This window comes from Rhinolophus sinicus, linkage group LG15, assembly GCF_036562045.2.
Source record: "Rhinolophus sinicus isolate RSC01 linkage group LG15, ASM3656204v1, whole genome shotgun sequence".
NCBI classification, from domain to species: domain Eukaryota; kingdom Metazoa; phylum Chordata; class Mammalia; order Chiroptera; family Rhinolophidae; genus Rhinolophus; species Rhinolophus sinicus.
Genome location: NC_133764.1, coordinates 48,071,322 through 48,097,290, shown reverse-complemented (window position 1 = coordinate 48,097,290; position 25,969 = coordinate 48,071,322). Strand labels below are relative to the sequence as shown.

The 25,969-nt window shown below is 54.9% G+C and overlaps 1 protein-coding gene across 8 annotated transcripts; it reads left to right on the top strand.

Annotated features, from left to right (window-relative positions):
• Nucleotides 1-648: 648 nt before the first annotated feature.
• Nucleotides 649-20,878, top strand: JUP (junction plakoglobin). Of its 8 annotated transcripts, none has more exons than XM_019747776.2 (15): nt 649-807; nt 10,855-11,067; nt 12,523-12,782; nt 13,018-13,256; nt 14,017-14,218; nt 15,012-15,156; nt 15,284-15,387; nt 15,697-16,035; nt 17,428-17,583; nt 17,790-17,909; nt 18,395-18,545; nt 18,642-18,763; nt 19,279-19,318; nt 19,602-19,767; nt 20,092-20,878. In XM_019747776.2, exons 2-14 carry the CDS (start codon nt 10,860-10,862, stop codon nt 19,751-19,753), a joined length of 2,238 nt encoding a protein of 745 aa, XP_019603335.1. In that variant the 5' UTR covers nt 649-807; nt 10,855-10,859; the 3' UTR covers nt 19,754-19,767; nt 20,092-20,878. The 8 variants fall into 8 exon arrangements, with proteins under 8 accessions (XP_019603335.1, XP_019603336.1, XP_019603337.1 ...); XM_019747777.2 differs by having other exon boundaries at nt 655-807; nt 10,852-11,067; XM_019747778.2 differs by having other exon boundaries at nt 666-822.
• Nucleotides 20,879-25,969: the final 5,091 nt, after the last annotated feature.

Here is a 25,969-nt window from a genome sequence, read left to right as displayed (position 1 = left end):
GAAAGATGAAGTAACTTGACTAAGATCATACAACTACTAAGAGGCAGGACCCAAACCCTGGCCTTTTACTTCTAAATCTCATGAGCACTCCTTCCATCTTTGGGTAATAAACCCCAAACCAGCAAAAAGTCTATGAAGTGCTATACAAATATGTTATTACGACTTTGTGGCAAGGGTGAATAAGCCCAAAGAAGCATCATGCCTGACGCTGAGTTGGCTGGCCAGTGAAGGCATCTGTCCTTTCCCATGGCGCCCTCTGACTCACCTGTTGGACAGGTAGGGGGAAAGGGGAGAGTAAAGAGTCTTACCTGCTCAGAGGTAGGGTGGGGTAAGACATACTCCGTCCCTCCCATTGGTTCTTTCCTTAGTCTTACTGACAGTCCCTTGCCCAATCAGGAGAAAGTAACCTTATATTTGCCAATAGGTGCAGAGTTAGGATGGAACCTCAAGTTGGAGGCCGTCCCCAGAGCCGACTGGCAGTCCCTGGGGCCAATGGCTAGCGGATAAACAGAGGTGGCGATGGAAGAGGACTGGGGACGAGGCTCCGCCCCTCGATGGGACAGTCAGGCGAGGCAGCCAGTGAGACCGCTTCAGCGGGTGGGCGTCTCCCTCAGGGGCGGAGCTTCGAGGGGGCGAGAGGCGTGGCTTGGCTGTCAGGTTCCTTCGCCTTTTGTTCAGTTACTGAGTTGCTGCCTTGGCCAGAGTCCGGAACAGCCGCCGCCCGAGCGCGCCGAGCTCAGTTCGCTGCCCGCGCCGGATCTCATCCCGGCCCTACCCCTAACCAGTCCGGCCAGGCTCCACACGCAGGTGCGGACGATCGCGGCAAGTATTGCTGTGGCGAGGGAAAGGCGGCGAGCGGCTGAGAGGCCGATCCTCGCTGTCTCAGGGCAGGTGAAGGAGATAGCCAAAGAGCGCCACCCTGCACCGGCGGCAGGGGGCGCGCTGGGGTCCTGGGCGCGGCGACTGAAGGGGCGCGAGGCTCCCGCGGAGTGCACTTGGGGCTTGGTGAGCTGGGGATCTGAGAAGGGCGGGGAGAGGTCGGGGCAGGTGCCTCCGGGGTCACGCCTCCCCCAGGGCCCGCAGAGCTCGCCCGACGCCGTCTCTGACTCTTGTCTGGTTCTCTCGCGGGGGAGACTTTGACCTACTCCGTCTGCGTCCCAGGGCGCACTCTAGTTAGGAATTTACTGTTTGGGAAACTTGCTGCCGCTGGTCTCTTTGGGGCCACCCTCACCCCACCTCACGCGTCATCCTCGCTTTCCCTCCCTCTCTACTCCCCCAGGCCTGGGTGGGGCCCTATTGTCTGCGCCCGGCTTGCCCAACTGTGGGGGCCGAACGCACATTTTCCCAGCGACGCGGGCCCCACCTGCTGAGCAGGTGAGCACACGGAGCCCAGAGGCCCTGTCCTCCAGCTCCCGGAGTCTCGTCGGTACGGTACCTGCGGCACCACCCTCTGCTCTGGTGGGTGACAGGCTAGGGCTCACCAGCGGAGGTGGGATGGGATGACAGTGGGACTGTGCAGGGCCGGCCCCGCGTCCAGCTGACTCCGCGCTCCGCACCCGTGTCCCGGACTGGGGTCTGGGCCGAGGGATTGTGTATGGGTGCATGGGTCGCCCAGTTTCTAGTAGCTATGGCTTCCAGTGTTGATATGGGAACTGGACTACCCTCTTCTCTAACCTCTTGTTGTCGGGAAAAACAATCACCCAAAACAAACTTTACTAAAGGAGGTATTCGCGGCAGCTCTCTCTGGGGGTTTTCCTGCCTCCTTGCCCAGGGCTTACCCCAGGGTTGATGGGGTCCTTCTTGGGGCAAAGCCCCCTCCCCCAGCCCGCCAAGCTGAGCCAGGGCCAGTGCTTGCGCTCTGACCCTGTCCTCCCTGCCCCCACCTCCATCCTGTTTGCTGGGCCCCTCGGCCCAAGGTGGGGGCCGGGATGAGGGGGGTGGGCCAAAAGGGAAGCAGCTTCTTCCTTCTCTTCCTGCCTCCGGGGACCACCACACCCCCTCGCTTCAGGCCTGCGCTTGTGACTCTCTCCCAAGCTCTGCCCCCTCCCCAGGAATGGGGGTGGGGCAGGGCCGGGCCTAATGACGTGGGTGGGGGAAACGATTGTTCTGGTCTTTTTTTCCCCCCCCCGTACCCCGTTCTCCACGTTATTTAGCTGGCTGGTAATTGGGGCCGAAAAGCGAGGAGCAATGGGCCTTGATTTCCAGTTGATTTCTGGATTTTGAAGATGCGTTCCTTCTGGAGGCTTTTGCTGTCCTTTCTCCACCTGCCCCCTTTTGAGAGTTTGATGAGGAAAGTGGGACAAAAGGAAGGCTTTTGGGGGGAAGGTTTCAGGCAGAGCTGAATTAGTGCCCCCTCCCCCGTTTTCTGAGAGGCCCTTCTCTGGCCAGAGTTCGTGATCTCCGTCAGCTTTCAGCACTGGCTTTTAAAAATCTGAAGTGCAATCTTTTTGCAGGGACTTGGAGCCCAGCCTCTCTGGGGAACAGAAGGGGAATGTAGAGCCAGGTTCTCCCTCAGTCCTGGGGTGAAGGGAAGATTGGGGGCAATCAGGGCTCTTTGCCCTGACTCACTTGGGAAGATCCTACTACCTGGTTTGTGTTTGTAGATGGGAGAGTGGGGGTGGGGGGGACCCCCATGGAGTGCCCCACACCCCCAGGGATCAGGCTCCTTCCCCATCCCTCTTCTGCTCTAGTGGCGGGGTGTACTACTTCCAACGAGCCATAAGGGCATGGAATTTGGGCAAAAATAACCTGTTTTCCCCTCTTCTCTCCCCAAAGTGGAGGAGGGGAAGGCATCGTAATTACATTGATTAAATGATTCGTTTAGTTAATCTGGTTTGTGGTTGTGATGAAAAGATAATACTGAGGAAGGATTTCTAGGAGGTGCCTGGTGAAAACTGGCTGCCTACTAGATGGGGAGGGGGGGCGGTAGGATACCATTAGTCATTTCTTGCTCCATCAAGCCCCAGCTTGGGTGATAGGAGCCCTTTCCACCTGCCCCATCAGCACCCTCCAGCCCCACCCCATTCCCTTTGGAACCTCTGTTTGGGCTGCCAGGTCTGAGGCTCTGAGAATGTCGCCTGGAGGAATGAAGGAGGTCAGAGCTTGGGCTGCTGCCTGCTTTCCTCCTGGGAGCCCATGGGGGAGAGACCCATGAGGAGGTCACTCGCTGGCCTGGGAGGGAGGCAGGAGAGAGCCATCTTAGAATGAGAAGGGACTCATCAACAGAAGGGCTGTTTATCCGAAGAGTTGTTATAGTGTGGCGGTTGTGAGCATGGGGATTTGGGCTTCGACTGAGCTGGGTTTGAATCATTACCTATGTGGCCTTGGTCAAGTCACTTCACCCCAGTGACCTCCTTGGCAAAATGGGAATAATACCCACCTACCCAAGAAGTACTTGATAAATGGTAACTTAAGCAAGGGAGGACGCTACAGATAACCAAGCACTTTCATTAACTGTTCTCACTTAATCCTTATGACTGGCCCTAGAGGCAGCTATCATTACCCCATTCTACAGATGAGGAAATTGAAACTCCGGGAAGATAAGTAACTTGCCCAAGTTTGCACAGCGAGACCCAAGCAGGGTCTGGCATTTAGGTCCTCTGGTTCCAAGCCCAGAGCCCAACCTGCTGTATCACCCCACTGTGGCTCTAGGAAGAGTTTTTCTGCCACTCCTTTTTGAGAGCTTCTGCTTGGGAGTTTGGGGAGAAGAGAATTCAGAAGGGCCCAAGAAGGTATGTGTGGGTGGTGAAGGTGGGTGCAGGTTTGTCAGGTGGGGGTGACTCGTCCTAGCCTCCAGTCCTCTGAAACCTCCCCTGGGGTTTGGTTTTTAGTTCCTGGGAGAGGGGATTCTCTCTCCCCAAAGCTAGGGACTGTAGCGGATGTGTGGAGAAGTGGGGACAGGAGAGGGCAGGGGTCAAAGCTGCTGCTGCCTCCTGGCTGAGTGGGCAGAACCATGGGTTGTTCTGGACTTTTCCCTGTATAGGAAGTGGGAGTCACCTGCTCTGCTGGGGGCTGGGCCTCTGCCAAGATGGGGGGGGGGGGCTGCTCCCTGGAGAGTGGAGAGAAATGAGAGTCAGATTAAGGACCGGGCTGATGTCCTGCTGGACTGTACCCAGCAGTGGTGTCAGACTGCTCTTGGCAGGGAGGGGAGCTGGCTGTCTTCTGTTTGGGGACTGGGGGCTGGCAGTAGGGCTTGTGTGCTGCTGGGGAGGGCCTTTCTGGTGAAGAGTGGGGTCAGCCAGAGCCTTGTTCCTTGAAGGAAGGAAGGGCTGGTGTCACTGTCTTCTCAGATCTGCCAGGCTCTGGCACCTCTGCCAACTGAGCATCTGATACCAGAACGGGCCTGGGAAATGGGGGCTGTATGGGAAATGCCTGTCAGCATTGGTCTTCCGGATCCCTTGCGGGCAGGAGAGGACCCCAAACATGGGGAGTATTGGTCCCGGAGAAGAGAAGGCCAAAGAACCTTGACATGACAGAGAAGGGAAAGAGAATGAACGCAGGGGGCTGTTAGCTATAAAGAAGGTGAGGGGCTTGCTGTTTTCTGTCACCCCTGAGGACATGCGAGTTTTTGGGACTGATGCTTTATGGAAGGAATGGAGGCTACAGGAGGAAGGCCTTGCTCTGTGCTGGAGATGAGATCTTGAGTTGAAGAATAAAAGGGAGAGATGGAAGCTTAGAGGTGACTCTTCTCTGAAGAGGATGAAGCAGGGCGCTGTCCCTGAGCTGGGGGAGGGCCATCCTGCCCCAGCAGTCAGTACCCTTTGGGGTAAGTCTGAGGTCTGCTGGAGTCCCTGGGGAAGCAACCAGTCATGTGTCTTTTGGGAGAAGAGTGACCTGGCCATGAGAGGGGCAGGTATCCATGAGCCGCCAGCTGGCCCAGTCACCCATGTGAAGAGAAAGAGCAGTGTGGCTGGAGCAGGTCGTTGGGGTTTGTGTCCCTGCAAGGGACACCGGGAGGCCTCTCTCCTGGGACATGGTTGAATCTGGTGGAGGTCTGAGGGGCATGGACTGCCCCAGTTTCCAGCAACTTCCTTGGCTGGGCCTGAAGAGAAAGCTCGCTGCCACTCCCCTTTGCTCAGCCTCCTGGCACCTCAGCCTTTGGGAGCCCTCAAGGCAGGAAGCTCAGCTTTCTGTGACCTGCAAAGTGTGCGTTAACAGGTTTGCTTTCTCTCCTCACTGTGGAGACTGTGGAGTCTTGTGGATTCTTATCTCTGAGGAGTGGCAGCCAGGGGAGAGAGCTGGGACCTGGTCTGGGCACTCAATATGCTGCTTGTTTGGGGGTGAGGAGGAGGTGGGGCTCCTGTCCCTCTGGATTGAAACAGTAATATCTGATCACAGGGAAGAAAACAAATCACCCATAAAATCACACATTCCTATACCATCGAGGCAACTACCATGAATATTTCTTGACCGTCTCTTTTCTTAGCACCTTCTTGTTTCTTAACCTCAATCTTGATGATTTCATACTCTGTATATAATACCAAATTTTAGCCAAACCTTTATCCAAATTCTCGCTTTCTCCAGCAAATAGGGAACGGTTGGGTCTTCCCTGCTCTTTCAGGAGAGAGCTAGGCAGCCATCCCTGCAGCATGAAACCTTGGGGAACCACCCCTGAGGAGTGGACACCAGCTGGGGTAGCAGCTGCCCAAGCTACCTGCGGTGGGTTGGTTGGGGGGCAGTGGGCACTTGTGTATTGAGATACGTCACCAACATGTTAGTCCTTTGCGGTTGTTTCCTGAGGCTGGGTGAAGTGTTTTTCCATTCTCAGGAGTGTCCTGGTTTGGGGTCATCTGGCGGTTTGGGATTTTGCCCACACAGGGTCACCAGAAGGCAACGGAGTTCCAGCTGGAGCCCTCTCTGGGGGAGCCCAGAGGTTCCCTGGGGTCAAGCCACCTGGCCCTGCATTTCCCTCTCCTCCAAGTCCCCTTCATTTTCCCACCCTGCTGTGTTTGCTTTGGGAAGGAGCCCAGAAGGAAGAAAACAAACAGCAGCTGGGCAGCCTGACCCAAGCTTCCCCCATTCCCAGCCAGTCCTTGGGCCACTGCTTGGGTGTCCTCCAGGCCGGAAGTGAGGATTTTCCTCCAGAAGCTCAGGATGGGCTTCTGTCTTCTATCCCCAGAGCCCTGGTCATACCTAACACTTGCTTAATCTCTGCCCACTTGGAATGACCAATCTGATGGAGGAGACTACAGTCTCTACCCAGGAACCTCTAGTCAGCTGGGGGTTTGCTCCTGGAACTGCCAGTCTGAGGGGAGAGGCCTCGTTGGGAAGCCCCAACCTGATGGGGGAGTCAGGGCTCTCAAGGGAAGAAGTCATGTCTGTCTCTGTACTTTTCTAGAGTCTGTTTCCATTGGTACTGCTGGCCAAATCTCATTTGGAGCCAGAGACAGAATGGGGAAGGGTGGGAGCTGGTGACCCTGCTGAGCCTAGCCTCTCCCCTGGGGCTGCTATGTGGGGAATGTCCACGCCTGACTGGCCTGACCAGGTCTGACCACCCGGCTGCAGAAGGCAGCACATGTGACTGGGGAGGGGGTAGCACAGTGTCACCACCTGGCCTCCTGTCCCAGGACCTGGATGTAATACCTCTTCCCCAGGCGTGTCCCACCCTACTCCAGGGACTCTGGCTTAGGCCTGGGAGCAGTGCCCCTCCTAGTCCTTATCCAAGGGCTCAGGAAAGGCAGCCCGGGTCGTGTCCTGGGTCCCAAAAAGCAGGCTGGCTGCTGGCCACCTTGCCAGGCCCATCCGCTGGCTTCCTTCTCTGCCATTTCTTGGTTTCCTTAATAGAAGGATGCTTGCCTAGGCCTTCCTGTCCACAGAGGTCTTCTACAGTCAGGGTTGTGTTCAGTCCACACCACGGTCTCAAGAAAAGAGTGGCATAATCACCTCCACGTTATAGATGAGACTTAAAGAATGGAGTGACGTGCCCAAGGGCACACAGCCAGTTAGTGGTGAGGCTGGAGCCCCTCCCCTGACTCCCATGCTCTCCCACCCTGTCTACAGCTCACGTCTCTGTCACTGTATGAGCCGGAGGTCTGAGCCTGCACAGGGTGCTGGCCTCTGGCCCAAGGAACCTCCAGGGGCCCTGCCCAGCCTGCTCTTCTAGTCCCCTAGTGCAGTGTTTCTGAGCGTGGTTCCAGCACGCCCCTTGGGCGGCCTATTCCTGTCCTTGTTTCCAGGTGTCTCACTAGCACTTGGCATCCTGCAGCCCAGCCCACCCCATCCCTGGTGGTGGATACTGGCGGGGCCAGGAGGCTGATGTAGCTCTGGTGGGAGTTATTTTTAATGTCAGGGCTGGGCCACACTCTGGCGGGACAGTTTTAGATTTAGGGTACCCAGTGCCAGCCCACTGGGTTGACCCTGCTGATCAGGAATGAAGGGCAGAGTATGCCCAAAGCAGCCTCATTGCTTGATCGCAGATTCCTCCTCAGTGTGGACTCTTGGGGGAAAGGTCCTTTGCACACCCTTTCCTGGGCCCTGTCTTCTCTTCCTGTCCCCTGTGCTGTCTCCCACCCCACCCTATCTGAGCTGAGCTGGCCTCTTCCTCCTGTGTTGCCAAGAATAGAGCGTGCTGCTAAACAAAGGCCCCCCATTCAACTCAGAAAACCGCCCTGTGTCTGGCTCTGCCCGTCTCTGTCCAGGGCGCATGGGCAGGGCCCACGTCTGTCTCTCCTACTTCCATCCTGGCTCTGTCCAGGGGCATTGGGGCAGGTCTTGCTCCAGGTCCAGGATGGAGAGGGACGAGACCATCCTGGGTGCGGCCCCCTCCACCCTGGGAACTGCAAAAACAGCATTTTTATTTCTTGTGGGAGAATTTCCCTGGTCCTCCTGGGGAGTGGGTGGGGAGACATGTGGGCTGGTTGACAATGCTGCCTGAGGTCTCACTACTTTCTAGCCCTCCTATTGCAGGAATAGCTCTCTCCCTGATCCTTTCCTCAAGAAGAGTGCTGGTGTGTCCTCTCTGAACTGCTTTCCAATTCTGCCCACCCTCAGCCTTCTCTTGTCCGGTGTGGAAATCCTGGCTTCTTATTCCTAGAATCTTACACGTCAACATTCTTCTGAGATCACCTGGGCCACCCTTTCTGTAAATGAAGCACAGAGAAGGGAACTGATCGCCCAAGGACACCCAGCAAGTTTGTGGTGGAGCTGGGACTAGAACCTGGGACTCCTGATTTCCCAGCTGGTGCCCTGCCTCCAACTGTGAGCATTGCTTGGCCTCACCTGCCACTTCTCCCCTTAGTGAGGGGGCTCGGCTCCGCCCATGTCCCCCTGCCCCTCCCCCACTCTCCTCTGCACTTGCGTGTCTGACCCTCTCTTCTTGACCCCAGGGGGTCCCTCTTTCCCTGGATCCCCAGTTAGGAACCAGGGGAGCAGCCCTTTTTAGTGGCTCGAGGCTGGTCTGCTGGGAGGCAGGCCTGGATTTGAGCAGAACGCCCCCATTTTCTCAATTTGGAGGAGCCTCAGTTTCCTCACCTAAAAATTAGGAATAATAAAATGCCTGCCAGGGTTGCTTTGAGGGAGGCATGAGATTCATTTGATAGTAAAGGCAGCTGGACCCCCCCCCCCCCAGGGATCCTCTGATCTCCGGGAGGCCTCTCTTCACTCCCCCACCCCACCCGGCAGCTGTCCAGCCCTCAGCTTTCCTTGGCTCCAGGCCTGGGCTGCTGGGGGTGGTGAGGGAACTGCTGAAGAAATGCACATCGTGTGGTCAGCCTTGACCTTGGTGGTCCCTTTGGACATGGAGGGCAATGGTCCCTGTGCTCCTGGGTGAGGCTTGTGTGCCTCTGGCTGGAAGCACCAGGGATAGGCAGTTGTCTCTGCTGGGGAGGGGCTTTTCCTGGCTCCAAAGGTGGAGTGTTTTTACTGACCAGGGCTGGAGATATTCAGTTCATCCTGAGTGGATCTGACGGAGACTCAGAGTCCAGATGTCCACTCAGCCCTCTGCCTGGCTAAGTGGCATTTCGAGGGTTAATGCAGCTGTATTTCCTGATGCAGTTTTACCTTCCTTCTCCAGTGCTTGCTCCTCCCCGGGGGTGGCTCTGTGACAGGCTTTCTTCTCCCACTCTCCCACGTTCTCTCTCTCTCTCTCCAGGGAAGGCAGGAGTGCTGGGCGGAGTGTGGTTAGGGTGGGGGCGGGAGGGGGGACGCTCTTCCTGAAATAGTCACACTTGGTCAGTGCCTGGGAAGCAGCTGGCACATCTGGTGGCACCAAGCCGCCCGTCTGGTGTTCTGGGCCTGCTTCTGTTTATCAGCCCGAAACTCTGAGTCACTGGGGTGATGGGAGGAGGGGAATGAGGCTGGAAACTGGTCTGGCTGCTGCCTCTGCCTGTTCCAGGTGTGCTCAGGGGCAGGGGAGGAGCCAGGTGTTGCCATAAAAGGCAGCAAGACCTGAAGGACCATTTGTCATGCATGAGGGTGGTACCTGGCGCCTCACTGGGAAGACACATCCCTGGTGATCTTTGTTCCTGGGGTGGGGCCAGGCTGCACCAGCCACCCCACCCTTGTCCTCATCTGGTCCCCAACAGGGGTTTGAAGCTCTGGGTGCTGCACAGCCTCATGGATGGACCAGCCCGGGTCTGCTTGCAGTCTGAGGCCACACTGGGTGTGCAAAGGCCGCAGACTTGGGTGTCACTCACACCTGTGCCTGGCCCTGGCTCTCTGCTATGCTACCTCACCTGGTGGAGCCTCAGTTTCCACATCTGTGAATGGGCGAACAGAGCATGTGCTTCAAAACCCGCTTGTGAGGATGGTGGCATTAGTGAAATGCACAAGGGCGGCCCTCACTGGAGCTCAGCTCCCCTTGCCTATCCCCCCCCCCCAACGCTAGGCTCCAGAGGTCAGCTCCCAAGACAGGGACCTAGACAGAGCAGGTGGGCATTAACCTCCCTGGTACAGAGTAGGGCCTACCGCTTCACCAACCCTAAGTGGCCCAAGTCTCTACAGAGAGAGGGAGGGGTGCCTGAGTGGCAGTGACCACCCTGAGGCCTGCCTCACTCTTTATCCCTAGCCTGGGTTCGAGGAGGCTAGGAGGTAAGCAAATACCTGCTGGGGGAGAGGTGCTGATACACAGCCACAGCCACCAACATCAGTACCTGTTATGAGCCAGGCACCATGCTGGGTCCTTTATAAATATGGTCCTCACAGCAACCTGTGAAGGAGTTGGTGCTACCCCATTTTGCAGATGGGGACACTGAGTCTCAGTAGACAGGCAAATTGCCTCAGTAGTATGTGGCTGAAATTTGAAACTGTCAGTGGGACTCAGAATTCTGGGAAAGGCTTCCAGGAGCTGGGGTGCTATAGAGATGGGGTTCTTAGGGCCTGGACTTCTGGGGCCACCTGTGATCCTGTCCCACCTGCAGGAAAGTGAGATCCTAGAGTCTCTGAGATCCTGGGCGCCTCTGACTGCTCCTGGCAGCCTCCCAGGCTCCCCAGAGAAACCTGTCTGACCACTTCCCTGTCTGACCAACCAGTTAGTGCATCACCTCTGCAGCCTTTCCCAGGGAGCCCCAGTGGATGGGCATGGGTCTGTGGGATCCCAGAAGCTGCTAGAGGCCCTGAGTGCCTTCTGCTCTGGGAGTGTTGGGAAGGGTCTGCAAGGTGAGGGAGCCTAGAGCTGGGTTGGGGCATCTGGCTCTTTGCTGCCCTGCGCTCCATGGAGTTTACCCCACCCTAGCTGGAGGTCAGAGGTGCAAACCTAAGGCTCACATAGGGGTATCCTTCCCTGACCCTTCTTCCCCCCATTCCCTCTACTACAGCCCACCGGGGCCCGTGGGGCGGAGGTGGGGGAATGGGTGATGGGCAGCGCCTGGTGATGAGAGGCCAGCTGATTTCCTGCTCCTTCTTTTTGTGCCCCAGCAGCCACCATGGAGGTGATGAACTTGATCGAACAGCCCATCAAGGTGACCGAGTGGCAACAGACATACACCTATGACTCAGGCATCCACTCAGGCGCCCACACCTGTGTACCCTCGGTCAGCAGCAAGGGCCTCATGGAGGAGGATGACGCCTGTGGGCGCCAGTACACACTCAAGAAGACCACCACCTACACCCAGGGGGCGCCCCAGAGCCAAGGTGGGGAGCCCTGGGGACTATTCCATGGGAATATTCCAGCAGAAAACCAGGCTGGGCCCTGGCGGGAGGTAAAAGGAGGCAGACTTTAGGGGGCTCCCAGCCTGAGGGGGGAGGCACAGCTCTTGTTCTTAGAGACCCGCCCAGTCTGAGGGAAGATACACAGCTGCTTCAGGAACCTCTAGTGTGGAGGGGAGGCAGAGACCCTGCCCACCAGTCTGAAGGAAGAGGCACAGTTCTTGCCTTGCACAAACTTGCGGTATGATGAAGAGGTGTCACTATTGCCCTCAGGGAATCCATGGACTGCAGGGAAATCAGTCCTTGTATTCCAGGACCCTCAAGTGTGACGGGGAGGCAGAGCTCCAGCCTTCAGGGAATCCCGAGTCTGGTAGAGGAGGTGCAGTTCTCAAGCCTGAGGGCTGCTGGTGTGGGCAGGGAGGAGATGATGCCTGTATGTGGAACATGCTGACATGGAAATGGGCCAAGGCCAGATGGTGGAGTGACCGACCCAGTTCAGGTGCTTAGGGATAGGGATGCCCTGCCAGCACCCAGGTGGGAAAGCTACGTAGCCGTTTCCTCCTCCCTGACTAATTGGAGGGTGGAACCTCTGCCTCCCTTTCCTCAGGGCATTGGGACAGTGGCCAGGGCAGGGCTGCCTGGGAAGCCTGGGTACCTATTTGTCAGACTCCCAGGTCCACCCAAGGTGAGAACTGCAGGGGAACCTGGAGTCTGAGCTGAGAACCCACCTGCTGCTTTCTGAAACCCACCTTCTTGACTTTCACTTTGATTTACTGCCTCTGGGCCTCGATTTGCCTGCCCATATAATGGGAGAGTTGCCTCCTTTGGGGATGATGAAGGTATAATTAGAATCATGAAATTTCAGGGTTGAAGAGACCCAGGTTGTCTCATCCTACCCCCACCTGGTTGTTAAGGGAGGGATACAGAATCAGGCTTTGGGCTCTGGAGTCAGGTTGTCTGCGTTTAGATTCTAGCTTGGATTCTTATAACCTATATGTTAAGTGGAGATAATAATACTTATCTTGTAAGGTTGTTGTGAGATTAAATGTGAAAATATAAGAAAAGTGCTTAATTCAGCCAGATACATAACTACTCAAAAAATGTTAGCTATTCCTATTAATAACAATAATCACTAACATTTTTGTGGTGAGATGTGCCAGGCACCTGAGTCCTTTCTTTTCAGAGCATTTGCCAACTATTATCTCATTTAATTCTCATAAGAATTCCCTATGGTGGACAGAACAGGTGGTGCCCCATTTTACAAATGATGTAGCTGAGGTGATGGTGACCTCTTTAGGGTCACTGGTTAGAGGCAGAACTGCAAGTGGTGCGCTTTGGTCGGGTTGGGAGGCAGCCCGGAGAATCCAGCTGGGCTGTTTGTGCAGCCACGTTCCCCGTTGCCTGCTGTCTGCAGCTCAGTCCCTGCCCATTGGCCCCCAGGTGACCTGGAGTACCAGATGTCCACAACAGCCAGAGCGAAGCGGGTGCGGGAAGCCATGTGTCCTGGTATGACAGGCGAGGACAGCTCGCTACTGCTGGCCACCCAGGTGGAGGGGCAGACCACCAACCTGCAGCGGCTGGCAGAGCCGTCCCAGCTGCTCAAGTCGGCCATTGTACATCTTATCAACTACCAGGACGACGCTGAGCTGGCCACCCGGGCCCTGCCTGAGCTCACCAAGCTGCTCAATGATGAGGACCCGGTCCGTGAGGAACCTACCTGGGAGGGGGCAGGCAGGGAGGGCAGAAGGCGGGTGTCACAGAAGGGGCCCTACCCGGGATGGAAGGAGGTCACTGACCCAGAGCCCCAGTAGCAGGAAGAGTCTGACCTGGGTCCCTCTGAGCTTTGTGAAGTAGTCTCCTGGCCCCTCCTTCTCACAGTGGCAGCTGGACCTGGCCTATCTGCTTACTTCTTTATATCTTCCCTCCACCCACCAGGTGGTGGTGACCAAGGCAGCCATGATCGTGAACCAGCTGTCTAAGAAGGAGGCGTCGCGGCGGGCGCTGATGGGCTCGCCCCAGCTGGTGGCGGCTGTCGTGCGCACCATGCAGAACACCAGCGACCTGGACACTGCTCGCTGCACCACCAGTATTCTGCACAACCTCTCCCACCACCGTGAGGGGCTGCTTGCCATCTTCAAGTCGGGGGGCATTCCCGCCCTGGTCCGCATGCTCAGGTACCCACCCTGACTCACTGCAGGGCCTGGGTCCTGTCTCACTTGGGCCTCCCCTTCCTTTCTCTGGGCTTCCATACAACGTTTATGGAGCACCTACTATGTGCCAGGCGTAGAACCACTCCCAGTTTTGGTACTTAGCTGCTCCTGTAACTAGAGGGTTAGTTATGAAGCTACAGAATAGGCTAGGGCCAAGATGTGTCTGAGATTGCTCAGACCTCTTGAGAAGCTGTTCATTCTAATGGCTGGGGGTTGATGAATAAGTGGAGTTTGGCGCTTGTACATGAAAGGAAGAGTATTCCAAGCAGAAGGAACAGCATGTGCAAAGTCCCTTGCCACCTTTATCTTTCCGGCCTTGCAAAGTGAGTAGCCATTTTCCTCAGCCCTGTATGAGGCTATGAGTTGCCTGCGAGTGGAGATATTAATCTTATTTCCCTCTGAGCCTCTTGCAGGGCCTCTGTAGCACGTGGCCTTCCACATGCTAGTTACTCAGTAGGGACAGATATTGAGGGGACCTACTGTGTGCTCAGCACCAGGCTGGAAGCCCAGGAGCAAGGGGTGTCATGGTCCCAGTGGGGAGAGGAGAGATGCTGTGTGCTTCGGGCATAGGAGTAAGGCTGGGCTCAAGGAATGATGCGATTTTAACAAAGGGCTGTTTCCGTGGGGGTGCAGGTACTAGAGGAGGCTTCCTGGGGGAGGTGGCCCACACTTAGGCCAGGCCCCTGGGACCCGACCCACACTAACCCCCCGCCCTCCACCCCAGCTCCCCCGTGGAGTCGGTCCTGTTCTACGCCATTACCACGCTGCACAACCTGCTGCTCTACCAAGAGGGCGCCAAGATGGCGGTGCGCCTGGCGGACGGGCTGCAGAAGATGGTGCCTCTGCTCAACAAGAACAATCCCAAGTTCCTGGCTATCACCACCGACTGCCTGCAGCTCCTGGCCTACGGCAACCAGGAGAGCAAGGTGGGCCCCTCCCCATCCCAAACCAAGACCCACAGCTCACCATTACATCACCTCTGTCCAGCTCCAGCCTCAGGTTGCGGCCTCCTTACCCTTTTTAGTTTAAATATATATTGTATGTGCACTTGTACATGTTTCATCAGATAACTGACCATTTTGAGGATAAAGAAAAGAAAAAAGTTATTAGCGGCACACAATCATCCTTATCTCAGGGTGCGTCCTCTAGTGCTATCCTGTTGGCATATTTGTATGTAGCTGTAGCAATAGCAAATGTATAGCTTTGCATCTGTTTTCTAAATGACATTTTAAAAATCTTTGTTTGCTGTATTGTCCAGAAATCATCTCCTGTAGTGGCAAATAGCATTTCATTAAGTGGAGGCCTCAGACTTTATTCTGAGAGAGGGCATCTGGATTGCTGCCAATTTTCCACTTTTATAAACAATTCTGTAATGAACATCTCTGGGCACACAGCTTTCCTGAAAGAGTAGAAAATTTTTCGTTAGTAGGCCTAAGGGTTTTTATTATTTCTAGGTTTTTACCCCAATTGCCAGATTGCTTTCCAAAAGGATTGTATTATTTACAACGCCATCAGTGGCAATACTTGTTAGGACAGTTTCACCACATCCTTGCCCACATTATGTATTATCATTTTTTCAAGGTTTTAGATTACTTAATCACAAAAGTTATTCAGGTTTTAGCTGAAGCTCAGTAATGGCAGTTCTGTCAGCTGTCTCTTCCTTCGTTGTGCCTCGTCATAGTCCCTGTGTGTCTCATACTCGTTCTCCTCTCCCCACAGCTCATCATCTTGGCCAATGGAGGACCCCAGGCCCTTGTACAGATCATGCGCAACTATAGTTACGAGAAGCTGCTCTGGACCACCAGCCGTGTGCTCAAGGTGTTGTCTGTGTGTCCCAGCAATAAGCCCGCCATTGTGGAGGCTGGTGAGTGTTACAGCCTGTGAGGGTAGCCCACGTGGCCAGGAGGGCTGGGGCGGGGGCTCTGTCTAGTGGCCAAGCTTGGTCAGCTATGCTTCCCTGTGGCTGACGTGACCCCTGTCCCCCACTGCAGGTGGGATGCAGGCTCTGGGCAAACACCTGACAAGCAACAGCCCCCGTCTTGTGCAGAACTGCCTCTGGACCCTGCGTAACCTGTCAGACGTGGCCACCAAGCAGGTGAGCAAGACATTCAGGCCTGGGTCCACCTCTGCAGCTGCCTCACCCTCCCATCTTACCACTAGCTGCGGTCTGTGGGCAAGCTCTCTGAGCCTCAGTTGCCCCATGGGAGAGCGCTGCCCTCTCCCAGGCATTAGCAGGATTGGGGGATGAAGGTTCTTAGGCACACAGGCAGAGCCCATCGCGTGTCAGCCGCGTGGGCGTCTGACCTACCTCCAAGGAAAGCCATCTCGCCCTCCTTGGACACGTGTGGGAGACCTTTGCTGTTGGGATTCTCGCTCACTCTCCACTGCCTTCCCCCGACCCCAGGAGGGCCTGGAGAGCGTGCTGAAGATTCTGGTGAACCAGCTGAGTGTGGATGACGTCAACGTCCTCACCTGTGCCACGGGCACTCTGTCTAACCTGACGTGTAACAACAGCAAGAACAAGACGCTGGTGACCCAGAACAGCGGCGTGGAGGCTCTCATCCACGCCATCCTGCGTGCTGGTGACAAGGATGACATCACAGAGCCAGCTGTCTGCGCCCTGCGCCATCTCACCAGCCGCCACCCGGAGGCTGAGATGGCCCAGAACTCCGTGCGCCTCAACTACGGCATCCCAGCCATTGTCAAGCTGCTCAACCAGCCCAACCAGTGGCCACTGGTCAAGGTACAGCCGCTGCTGCAACGGGTGTTAAGTGGGGGCCAGAGGAGCGCTCTGCAGTCAGGATTAGGGGCTGGATCGGTACAGGCAGGGCTGCTGTAACAGAGAGGCTCCAAAAAGACAGACGTGTATTCCTCTCTTGTGGAATGGTTTAGACTTCAGCACCTCTGCTCCTGAAACTCAGAATCTTTCTCGTAGCAGCCCTCCCCACAGACAGAGCTTCAAAGTTTAATATGCACATGACCACCTGGGTGGTCTCATGAAGCTGCGTGTTCTGGTTGGTAGGTCTGGGTGTAGGGTGAGTCTGCGTTTCTGATGAGCTCCCAGGTGGTGCTGCTTTCGGGGAGCTCACTTCTTACACCAGACGGTCTGGGTGAGTATTGTTCTCACACCGATGATTGAACGGCCTCGTCCCCCCAGATGCGTTCTAGCCCGAGGGACGTGGGAAAACTAGCAGCAACCAGAAAGCGGACGTCTCGCTTTAGCCCACACCCTGGAACTGGGTCATTTGGCCACATCTAGATGCAAAGAGGCTAGCAGTGGTCATGGGTCAGAAGGCCATGCCAAAACACAGGAGGGATGCTAACAAGACAAAAAGATAGAGAGGATTCTGGGGGATGCGTGGTGTCTGCCATAGAGAGTCCAGGCTGTGAAAGGGGTGCAGCCTTCTCAGGAGGCTGCCTTGGGAGACCCAGCTGGCATTGGCTAAGTTTTAGACTATTTAACAGTACAGGTAAGAATGACTCTAAGTGATTATATACATTGAATTTTTAAAGAGTCCATAATGAGAAAAAGAAGGCAGCTCGTGGCACCTTCTTGGGCTTGGTGCGTGCTGCAAGCCCAAGGTGGGGAAAGGACTTGCCTCCCTGACCCAGCATCTCATCCAGCCTGTGCTCACACCCTCATCTCTCACATGATTTTTATCCTTGCCCCTCTGGCTTCTTGTTTTGAGGATCAAATGAGATGATAAATTGTTTTGTAAGACCCCAAGGGACTCTGGGAGTCAGGGGACCCTGGGGAGGAGACGTCCGTCCTCCCGGGGGTTGATTCCTATATGAGCATCATCCAAGTGGGAAGTTTGCAAGGACAACTGTGTTTTCTATTGGGGGTGGGGGAGAGGAGACGGGGTGAGGGTCAGGGTATGGGAGCTGGCAGAATGTTCTAGAATGGGATGTCATTTTAGCAGGGACTGTTAGAGTGAGACATGAGAACTCACACATCCTGTGGAACAAGGGACATGGGCTGAAGCGATCTCATTCTCTGGGGATCTGCCAGCATGTCCTGGTCCAGCCTGGGGGACAGAGAGATGATGATAGGGGAGGAAGAGATGATGCTGGGAAATTGGGATCCTCCCGACACCCGAGAAATGCCCCCGATTGTTGTCCATTTTCTTGCCAGGCAACCATCGGCCTGATCAGGAATCTGGCCCTGTGCCCAGCCAACCATGCCCCACTGCAGGAAGCAGCGGTCATTCCCCGCCTCGTCCAGCTGCTGGTCAAGGCACACCAGGATGCCCAGCGCCACGTGGCGGCAGGCACACAGCAGCCCTACACAGTAAGTGAGCTGGCGGTGCCAGTCACTGCCCCGCCTGGGGGTCACGGTGTCCTCTGTGTGAAGGTGTGTGCACGTGAGTGTGTACACGGGGAGGCAAGTTACACCTGACGCCTCTCTAAGGACCAGCGCGGTTTGTCAGTGTCGTGGGGAGTGTGGCCATGGCAAGGGGCCCCTGTTGCGGTGCCCCAATGCCTCCTCTTGTGCAGGATGGCGTGAGGATGGAAGAGATTGTGGAGGGCTGCACTGGAGCCCTGCACATCCTCGCCCGGGACCCCATGAACCGCATGGAGATCTTCCGGCTTAACACCATCCCCCTGTTTGTGCAGGTAAGTCTGGGGCAGGTGGGCAGGACAGGTCCCCCCCCAACCCCTGTTTACCCACATGGCTGAAAGCGGAAGGTTGGCAGCCATGGGTTTGGTGATCGATGTGGTGTGGTTATTGTTTTCCTTTGTCGCATTCTCTTTTTTTCTTAAGTATTAATATGAACTCATAGATTTTTAGGAAGTGTTTTAATGTAGGAAAATGCTTTATGCTATAATGTCGGATAAAAAAAGGAATATATATATATATATATATATATATATATCCGACAAAAATCCAGCGGCAATATGCCAATGTGTTAACAGATGCTATGTCTGCCTGGGTGGGAAATTGTACCTGGCTTTCTCTTCTGTTTCTTCATACTTTTCTTAGACTTTTCATACTTTCTCGTATGAGCTTGGGTTAAATTCAGAAAGGGGAGGCAGAGATGGGCAGGGCTCTACAGTGTGTTGCCCACCTGCCTTACCCCCACGGCACCCCCTCTCCGCAGCTCCTGTACTCATCTGTGGAGAATATCCAGCGTGTGGCCGCTGGGGTGCTGTGCGAGCTGGCCCAGGACAAAGAGGCAGCTGATGCCATTGATGCTGAGGGGGCCTCGTCCCCCCTCATGGAGCTACTGCACTCACACAATGAGGGCACAGGTAGAGGCGAGGGCAAGAGGGAGGCGGCTGGGCCTTGTTCCCCAAGCCAGGATAGAGGTAAATCCCTGACTGGCCTTTCCTTTCCTCTCTGAACAGCCACCTATGCTGCGGCCGTCTTGTTCCGCATCTCTGAGGACAAGAACCCAGATTACCGTAAGCGTGTGTCTGTGGAGCTCACCAACTCCCTCTTCAAGCATGACCCGGCTGCCTGGGAGGCTGTGAGTATCCCGGGCGGGGCTGCAACACACGGTTGTGCAAGTTGCACACTGCACAAGGACAGCACTTTTTCAGGGGCTCCTACCATCATGTCAACTTCATAGATTTTTATTTTATAATTGGATCATTTATGACAGTTCTCAGGAGATGGAAGTAGTAGGTTGAACCATCTATCTGTTTTTGACTTACCAAAATGGCAATTTTATTTTGTCCAAACTAATACAAAGTGTTGAGGCAGAGGCGCTTTTTTCTAACTTACACAAAAGCAGCTCCCAGCATGCATTCTCCAGCCCTCACGCTTCCCCTCCCCTCCCCAGGCCTGCTTTAGTTCTGTGGGTTCCCCCAAGCATGAATGGTGGGACCCTCCGCTCTGGGGCGGCACCTGAGGAGAGGAGTTCATCCCTCAAGGGGTCTTCACCTTTCCCCTGGCTCCCTTTATAGAAGCATCTCTAGCTGGCCGCAGGCGTTTTCCACCCTTCTCCCTCCCCCAATGTTTCTCTCTGTCTTCCTTCCTCAGGCCCAGAGCATGATCCCCATCAATGAACCCTATGCAGATGGTAAGTGTGTCCAGTGTTCTCAGGACCCTGGCGAGTTGGGGGTCGGGGTGAGCTTGTGGGTGTGAGGGAGGGAGAGGCGTTGTGTGTCCAGGGCCAAAGAACCAGTGGCAGCTGCTGTGTGGTATCCACACGCACTCTGCCCAGGTCCCCTGAAGAGGGAGCTCAGGGAAGGAGGGCAGGCCCACTGCAAATGGGCGGAAGTAGAGGAGGTAACTGAGGGCTGTCCAGACACCCCTTGGGGTGGCCTGCAGACCCTGGACAGAGTCCCCCTTCTTCTCCCCAGACATGGATGCCACCTACCGCCCCATGTACTCGAGTGACATGCCCCTGGACCCCATGGAGATGCACATGGATATGGATGGGGACTATCCCATGGACACCTACAGCGATGGCCTCCGGCCCCCCTACCCCACCGCGGACCACATGCTAGCCTAGCTGGCTCCAGCCCAGTACGACACCTCCCGCTTTGCAGTCTCCCTCCTGCCTGTGGGCTGCTGACACACGCTTTCCCTTCCCTCTAGAAGCTCTGTCTCATGGAGGCCCTCTCGTGTTTCTGTTGAAACCCTGGCTCCTTTTTTGGGGGGAATGAGTCTGGGGCCTTCCGCTATGGAACTCCCCCAAGGAAGGCGTGCCTTGGCCTGTCTTATTCTGTCATCTTTGCTGGGGACGGGAAGTCCTGCCCCGTCTGTGGGTGGTGGGCAGGTGACCGGCATGGCACAGGCTTCTAGGGACCCAGACCTTCCCTGACCCCTCTGTGTCTGCCCCACCCCCAGGTGCGGTTCCTCATCTGAGAGGCTCTCTGTACAGACGAAGGGGCGAGACAGAAAAGTGCCTGAGCCTGGGGGACCAGGCCGTGACTTCCTGCCGAACCCTGTACCTCCATAGGGTCTTTCTTGGGACGGTGATCTGCTCCTGCTTTTCTGTTCTGGGCTGTGGGTCCAGGGCTTGATACCCACTCCCCAACCCTGTGGCCCTGGCACTAAAGCTTTAGATTCTGTTTCCCCAGCAGCGCCCTCTTCCCTGCCCTGGCTGCCTGTCTCCAGCCGCCTGGGCCCCACAGGGCTTTGGTTCCTTCTCTGGGTCTGATTTTCTCACTGAACTTCACCCAACCAACTGTCCTGAGCCCCCAGGGTCTCCAGCACCCAGGTTCAAGGCCCAAAGCCTCAGAATCCAAAGCTCCTCTTGAAAAGTTCAGGGACTGTCCAGGGGGAGGGGCAGAGATGTGGAGAGTGAGCCCCCCGTTCCAGGACCCTGCCTGCTTCTCTCCCTAGTTGGTTTTGGCCCATCCCTGGGGGAGCTCTGAGAAGCACTCCCTTGCACCCCCCCATCCCACCCACACAACTGCCCTAGCTGACCCCAGAAGTGCCCTTGGCTGACCCCTCTGGTGTGTGGTGAGGGGCTTTTCTTCCCCTTCCTGTTTCAACCCCCACCCCACCTCCTTCACTTGGGTGTGGGGGCTGGGGGTGGTCCCTGCGGAGAGTTTTATTATTATCGCTTTATGTTTTTGGTTATTGGTTTTTTGTATAGACCAAAGCAATGAAAATAAAACTAACACAGAGATCCAATGGAGGCTGTTTGGGGGCGTGGGATGGGGAGATGGGGGTTCCCTTTGCAACCTCATGACCTCCTTGGCTGGATCCGAGTGTCCTCATGGCCACCTAGTGTATGGGAAAGACATGGAGAGAGGGAAGTTGGGAGAAAAGCGTGTTTGAGGAGGTGGAACTGATTTAATTCGTACGCGCTCACAGGGCTCCAACTTGGAACCTTGGGCAGCGAGGAGGGGCGAAGAGATGACCTTCGGGGACACCAGGCCTTACTCCTGTCCAATGGGCCTCCTCCTTCCTGGCCCCAGCCTCTAGCCCTGCCCTGCCCTGCCCCCATGCAGCCTGAATGTACATTGGTGGCTTTCTCTGGGGTGTAACACTCCCTGGGGCCTATGGCTTAGAGTCCAGGCCCCTCTGGTCTGCACTGGACCCACCCCAACCCCTACCCCCCTCCCTCTGTCTCCTCAGCCAACATCCTGCACATTGTTTCTGGCCTCCTGATCTTTGTGTGCTGTTCCCTCTGTGTGGAATGCCCTCACCTGCTCACCCACTGGGGTCCAGCTCAGCCCTCACTGCAGCAGCACCTCCTCCATAACCTCCCATCCTGAGCTGCTGCCCCTTCTCTGTTCCATAATGCCCTGGGCGTGGCTATCATTTCACTCGCCACATTGGTGTAACTATCAGCTTATGTGCTGGTCCCCCACCCCCACCCACATCCTCAATTTCTCCTTCCTGGGGATTGCTAGTTGCAACACACCTGCCAAGCCTGAGAACCTGGGGAACCTTGGCCACACCTGTTGCCTCATTTCTACACTTGCCTGGAGCTCAGGCAGTGGAGGGCAGCCACGGCCTAGTTAATGGAGGCTTCATGGTACTGGATGGATGTGCTGGGGGTGGGGCAGGGACCTCATTGAGGAGGGAGCTGTAAGGTGCAGGCAGGAGGTGGTGAGACCGAGCCCAGCTCTGCTGAGGGGAGCTGTGGGAGAAGGGGGCACAACAGCAGTTTTCAGAGATCTTTTAACGTTCTCTGGACTCTGCGTTCAGGGCCTGTCTTACTTAGTCTGCTTGGGCTGCTATAATAAATTACAGCAGTCTGCTGACTTAAAACAGACATTTCTCATCGTTCTGGAGGCTGGAAGCCCAAGAACAAGGTGCCAGCAGATTCAGTGTCTGGTGACAGCCCACTTCTTGGCATATAGATGGCTGCCTTCTGGCTGTGTCTCATGTGGCTTTTCCTCAGTGCCCGTTCCTGGAGAGAGTGAGATCTCTTTGTCTTCTAAGGGCACTCATCCCATCATGAGGGTCCCCCCTCGTGACCTCATCTAAACCTATGTCCCAAAGGCCCCACCTCCAAATACCATCACAATGGGGGCTAGGAATTCAACATATGAATTTGCGGGGAATACAGACATTCGGCCCATGACAGGACCCTGGCAGGAAACACTCAACTTGGGTGATTTGAGAATTTGGTAAAGAGACAGTTTACAAAGGTGTGGACAGGTACAGGAAATAGTAAGGGAGAGGGAAGTACCTTGGGCTAATTATGGTGGCCTTGGGCAGGGAGGGAGGGAGTGCTTCTTGGGGACAGGACCCTGACAAGGGGAGGCTGTGATCTCACTTCCCACCAGTGCTCCCTGTTGATCAAACCCAAACGGAAACTAGAGAGCCCATTGATATGAGCCATTCGTGTTGTCGCCTGCTGCCCAGAGCAGAGTGAAGATCTGGAGAGGCCAGTGAAAGATTCCCCCCTACTCCTCCTGACCAGTCTTTCTAAAAGAGGACTCAAGACAGCTGACAGAGAAGGATTGCTCTCTCTAATTTCATACAGGCAATGAGGACACCGGAAAGGAAGGGGAAGCAAAGAACCCATGTGAAGGGTTAATACTCACCCTGACAACTGCATATTAGGTGTTGAGCTGCCTGGTAGCCTGGCCAAAAAGGGAAACTTAAGGCAAGTTAATCAATAGCGTGAATTGGCTGCGTCTTCCAGTTTTCATGTCGGAGCGGTCTGAGCCCTGTATTCTTGAGAATGTCAATTCACTTCTCTGAACCTCAGTTTCCTCATCTGTATAATGGGGATAATACCTGCTTCACCTACTGAATGTGAGAATGAAATAAAGCTCAGGGATTCCAGGCAGGAAGACAGGAAAGGGTGAGAGGCTTTTTCCCAGAGAGTCTCTGCCTTTTTGTTTTTCATAAGACATCACCCCAGGAAAATATTGGCATTGGTTGGAAACTGTCACATGACCCTCCCTCATTGCATGGGTAGCTGGGAAATTGAGAATATTTTAGCTGCACGTTTCCCCCTTGATAAAAATTGGGGTTCTGCTAGAATGGAAGGGGACATGAGACGGGCAGACCACCAGTCGTGTCTGCAGCAGCTAGGAATGAGGCCCGACCAACCTCATCCTTTTAGGTAGGCTCCGTGTGGGAGGGAGGCAGCAGAAGATCTGAATGTATGAGTTTTAGCAAAGGAGCTGACTGGCCAACCTCTCTACCTTGGTATCAACACCACCAGGGGAGACAGACACTGACCTAGCACAGGTGTCACGCTGATGGCAATGGAGGGTTACTTTCTTAATGGCAGAACCAAGGCCCTCAGACATGGTGACAAACCAGGATGGGGAGCAGAATCCAACATTTCAATAACAAGTTATTAAAATAAGGAGTTCCCTGTGAACCTGAAGCTGCTCTTAAAGACAGTCCATCAATTATAAATAAGTTATTAAGAATAATTTACTAAAGTAAGCCTTACACTAAAAAAAATTTACAACATGTCCTTGCTCTTTGTTCTTCATCCTCTGAGGGAAGGGGGTGAGACTCTCTTCCCCCTGGACTCCCCCAGAGCCACCTGTTTCTGGTCTTGAGGGGTGACCCTTGTAACCACCTGCCGAACACCTGCTACATAGTGTGTTAAATGTTTCCCTTTCCTTACTGCACTCCTGGCCGCAAAGTCTCTCCTAAGCAGGACTTTGATTCGTTATCCCCATTTTACAGATGAGGAGCATTGAGGTTCAGAGAGATCTTACTCTCTGCAAAGGCTCTCCCTTGTTGAATGGGTGCTGAGAGCAAAACAAAACAAAACTAGAAGTATATATTGTCAAAGTCAATAGTTGTTACTCTGGGTAGTCACAGAATTACAGGTGATTTATAACCTTTTTGTTTATCTACATTTAAGGAATATTATCTGGTCACTTGCTCATGTTTGAAAACATCTGTAAGAGCTTTCTATTGGAAAATGTGTGGTCATACATAAAAGCAGATAGGAGAACAAAAAATTCCCATGTGCCCATCACCCAGCTCCAATAGTTATTAGCCTTCTGTCCTTGTTTCATCTGCAGCCTCATTTTAAGTCTCTTTAAGCCAAATCAGACATTGTGCCACGTCACCCATAAATGTTTCAGTGCGTTTGTTTCTTTAACCCAGGGGTCTTCAACCATTTTTGTGCCACAGGCACATTTGGCAGTCTGGGGAAGTCTGTGGGCCCTTTCTCAGAATAATGTTTTTGAATGCCTAAGACAAAATACATAAGGTTGTAAAGGAAACCGATCATATATATATTATAAACCTATTATACTGAAATATGGTGATTCAAGTATTTTAAAATGTATGATATGGTAATATATGAGCATTAATACATTAGATTAATACGTATAAGATCTAGCAATGGGCCTCTATCTACTGTTTTATGGAAGGAAGTCCGATGAGCAGAGCCAGCCCCAGGGTGGGGGAGGGTGCAGATCCCCTAGCCCCCTCCCTGACCTGGGAGACAGTGTGGGCCAGTGACAGCACATGGGCTCTTGGTAAGGCAAACTCTGTGATCCTATCTCCCTGATATTTCCTGGCTGTGTGGCCTTGGATAAGTCACTAGACCTCTCTGGGCCTGTTTCTCATCTATAAAATCCTTCCAGTGATGATAAAAATGACATCACACATACAAAGCATGGACCTAGTCAGGGCTCAGTGAAAGTGCATTTCCCCCCACACCCCCTGCCCTCCAACCCCATGAATTGTCCCAGAAAGAGCTCAGAGTCTGGCCATGGACCCAAGAATCAGAGGGAGCTGCTGACTCGGGACAGAAGTCAGGGAGTGAGGGGCTCAGTCTTTTTCCTGAGGCTGGAGGCAGCTCAGAAGGCCCGAGGCCCAAAGAACATCATTCCAGCCTGCCCCTCAGGCTGGACACTGTGGGAGCTGTGGGTCCCCTCCCTCCATCCCCAGTTGCTTCCCGCAGAACCTCCCAGGTCAGGGCTGGCCCTGTGACCTACCTACCCAAGGGACACAGCTCTGTTCCTCACTTAGGCCTCCACCTCTGGTCCCTGGAAGAAGCGAGTAGGGGATGGGCTCTAAGTGAGAAGTGGGGGGAGGTGACTGTGCTAGGGGTCTCACTGAGGCTCTGAGGCACCTGTCCTTGCTGGAATAACCCCCCTCCCAACACGTGCCCCCGGGAGGCCTCCACGTGGGGCTCACCTATGCTTGGGATCATGGAGCACTGGTCCAGGAGCCCAGAGCCCTCACCCTGACCAGGCAGCTCAGCCCTCTCCAGAGCCTTTAGGGGTCGGGTCACTCCCCCTCACACACCCAGACTCATCAGGAAAATCCGTTGTGTTCACTCAACAAACACTGAGTGCCCAGTGTAATTATTAGTCCTAAGGATGCAGGGGTGGGCACACAGAGACTGCCCTCCCTGTTATTTAAACAATCATCTCATAAGTAACAAAATCTTACACGGAGAACAGTGAGAGGCAGAGAGCATGCCAGGAGAAGGCAGGCGCCCCTGTAGGTCTGGGAGCAAGGGGGCTTCCCAGAGGAGGCCAACCTCATTCACAGCAAGAGCCAGAGGTGAGAAAGAGTGAGCCTGAGGGGTGTGGGCTGGGGATGGGGGGTGTTCCACGAGGACAAGAGCCTTCAGGTAGGAGAGAGCGTGGCGGGGTCAGAGTAGAGGAATTGGCCCTCTCCCTAGGACCTTGGCCACTCCTGCGGGAGCCCCCACCCTTCACCATCACTCTGGTCCACCCCCTCTCCTTGCTTCCCTCCCGTCCCTGTCCCAGCCAACAGGGGGTCCTAGAAAACAGAAAGCAGCAGGCTGAAGGGCTCAGGTCCCCAGGGC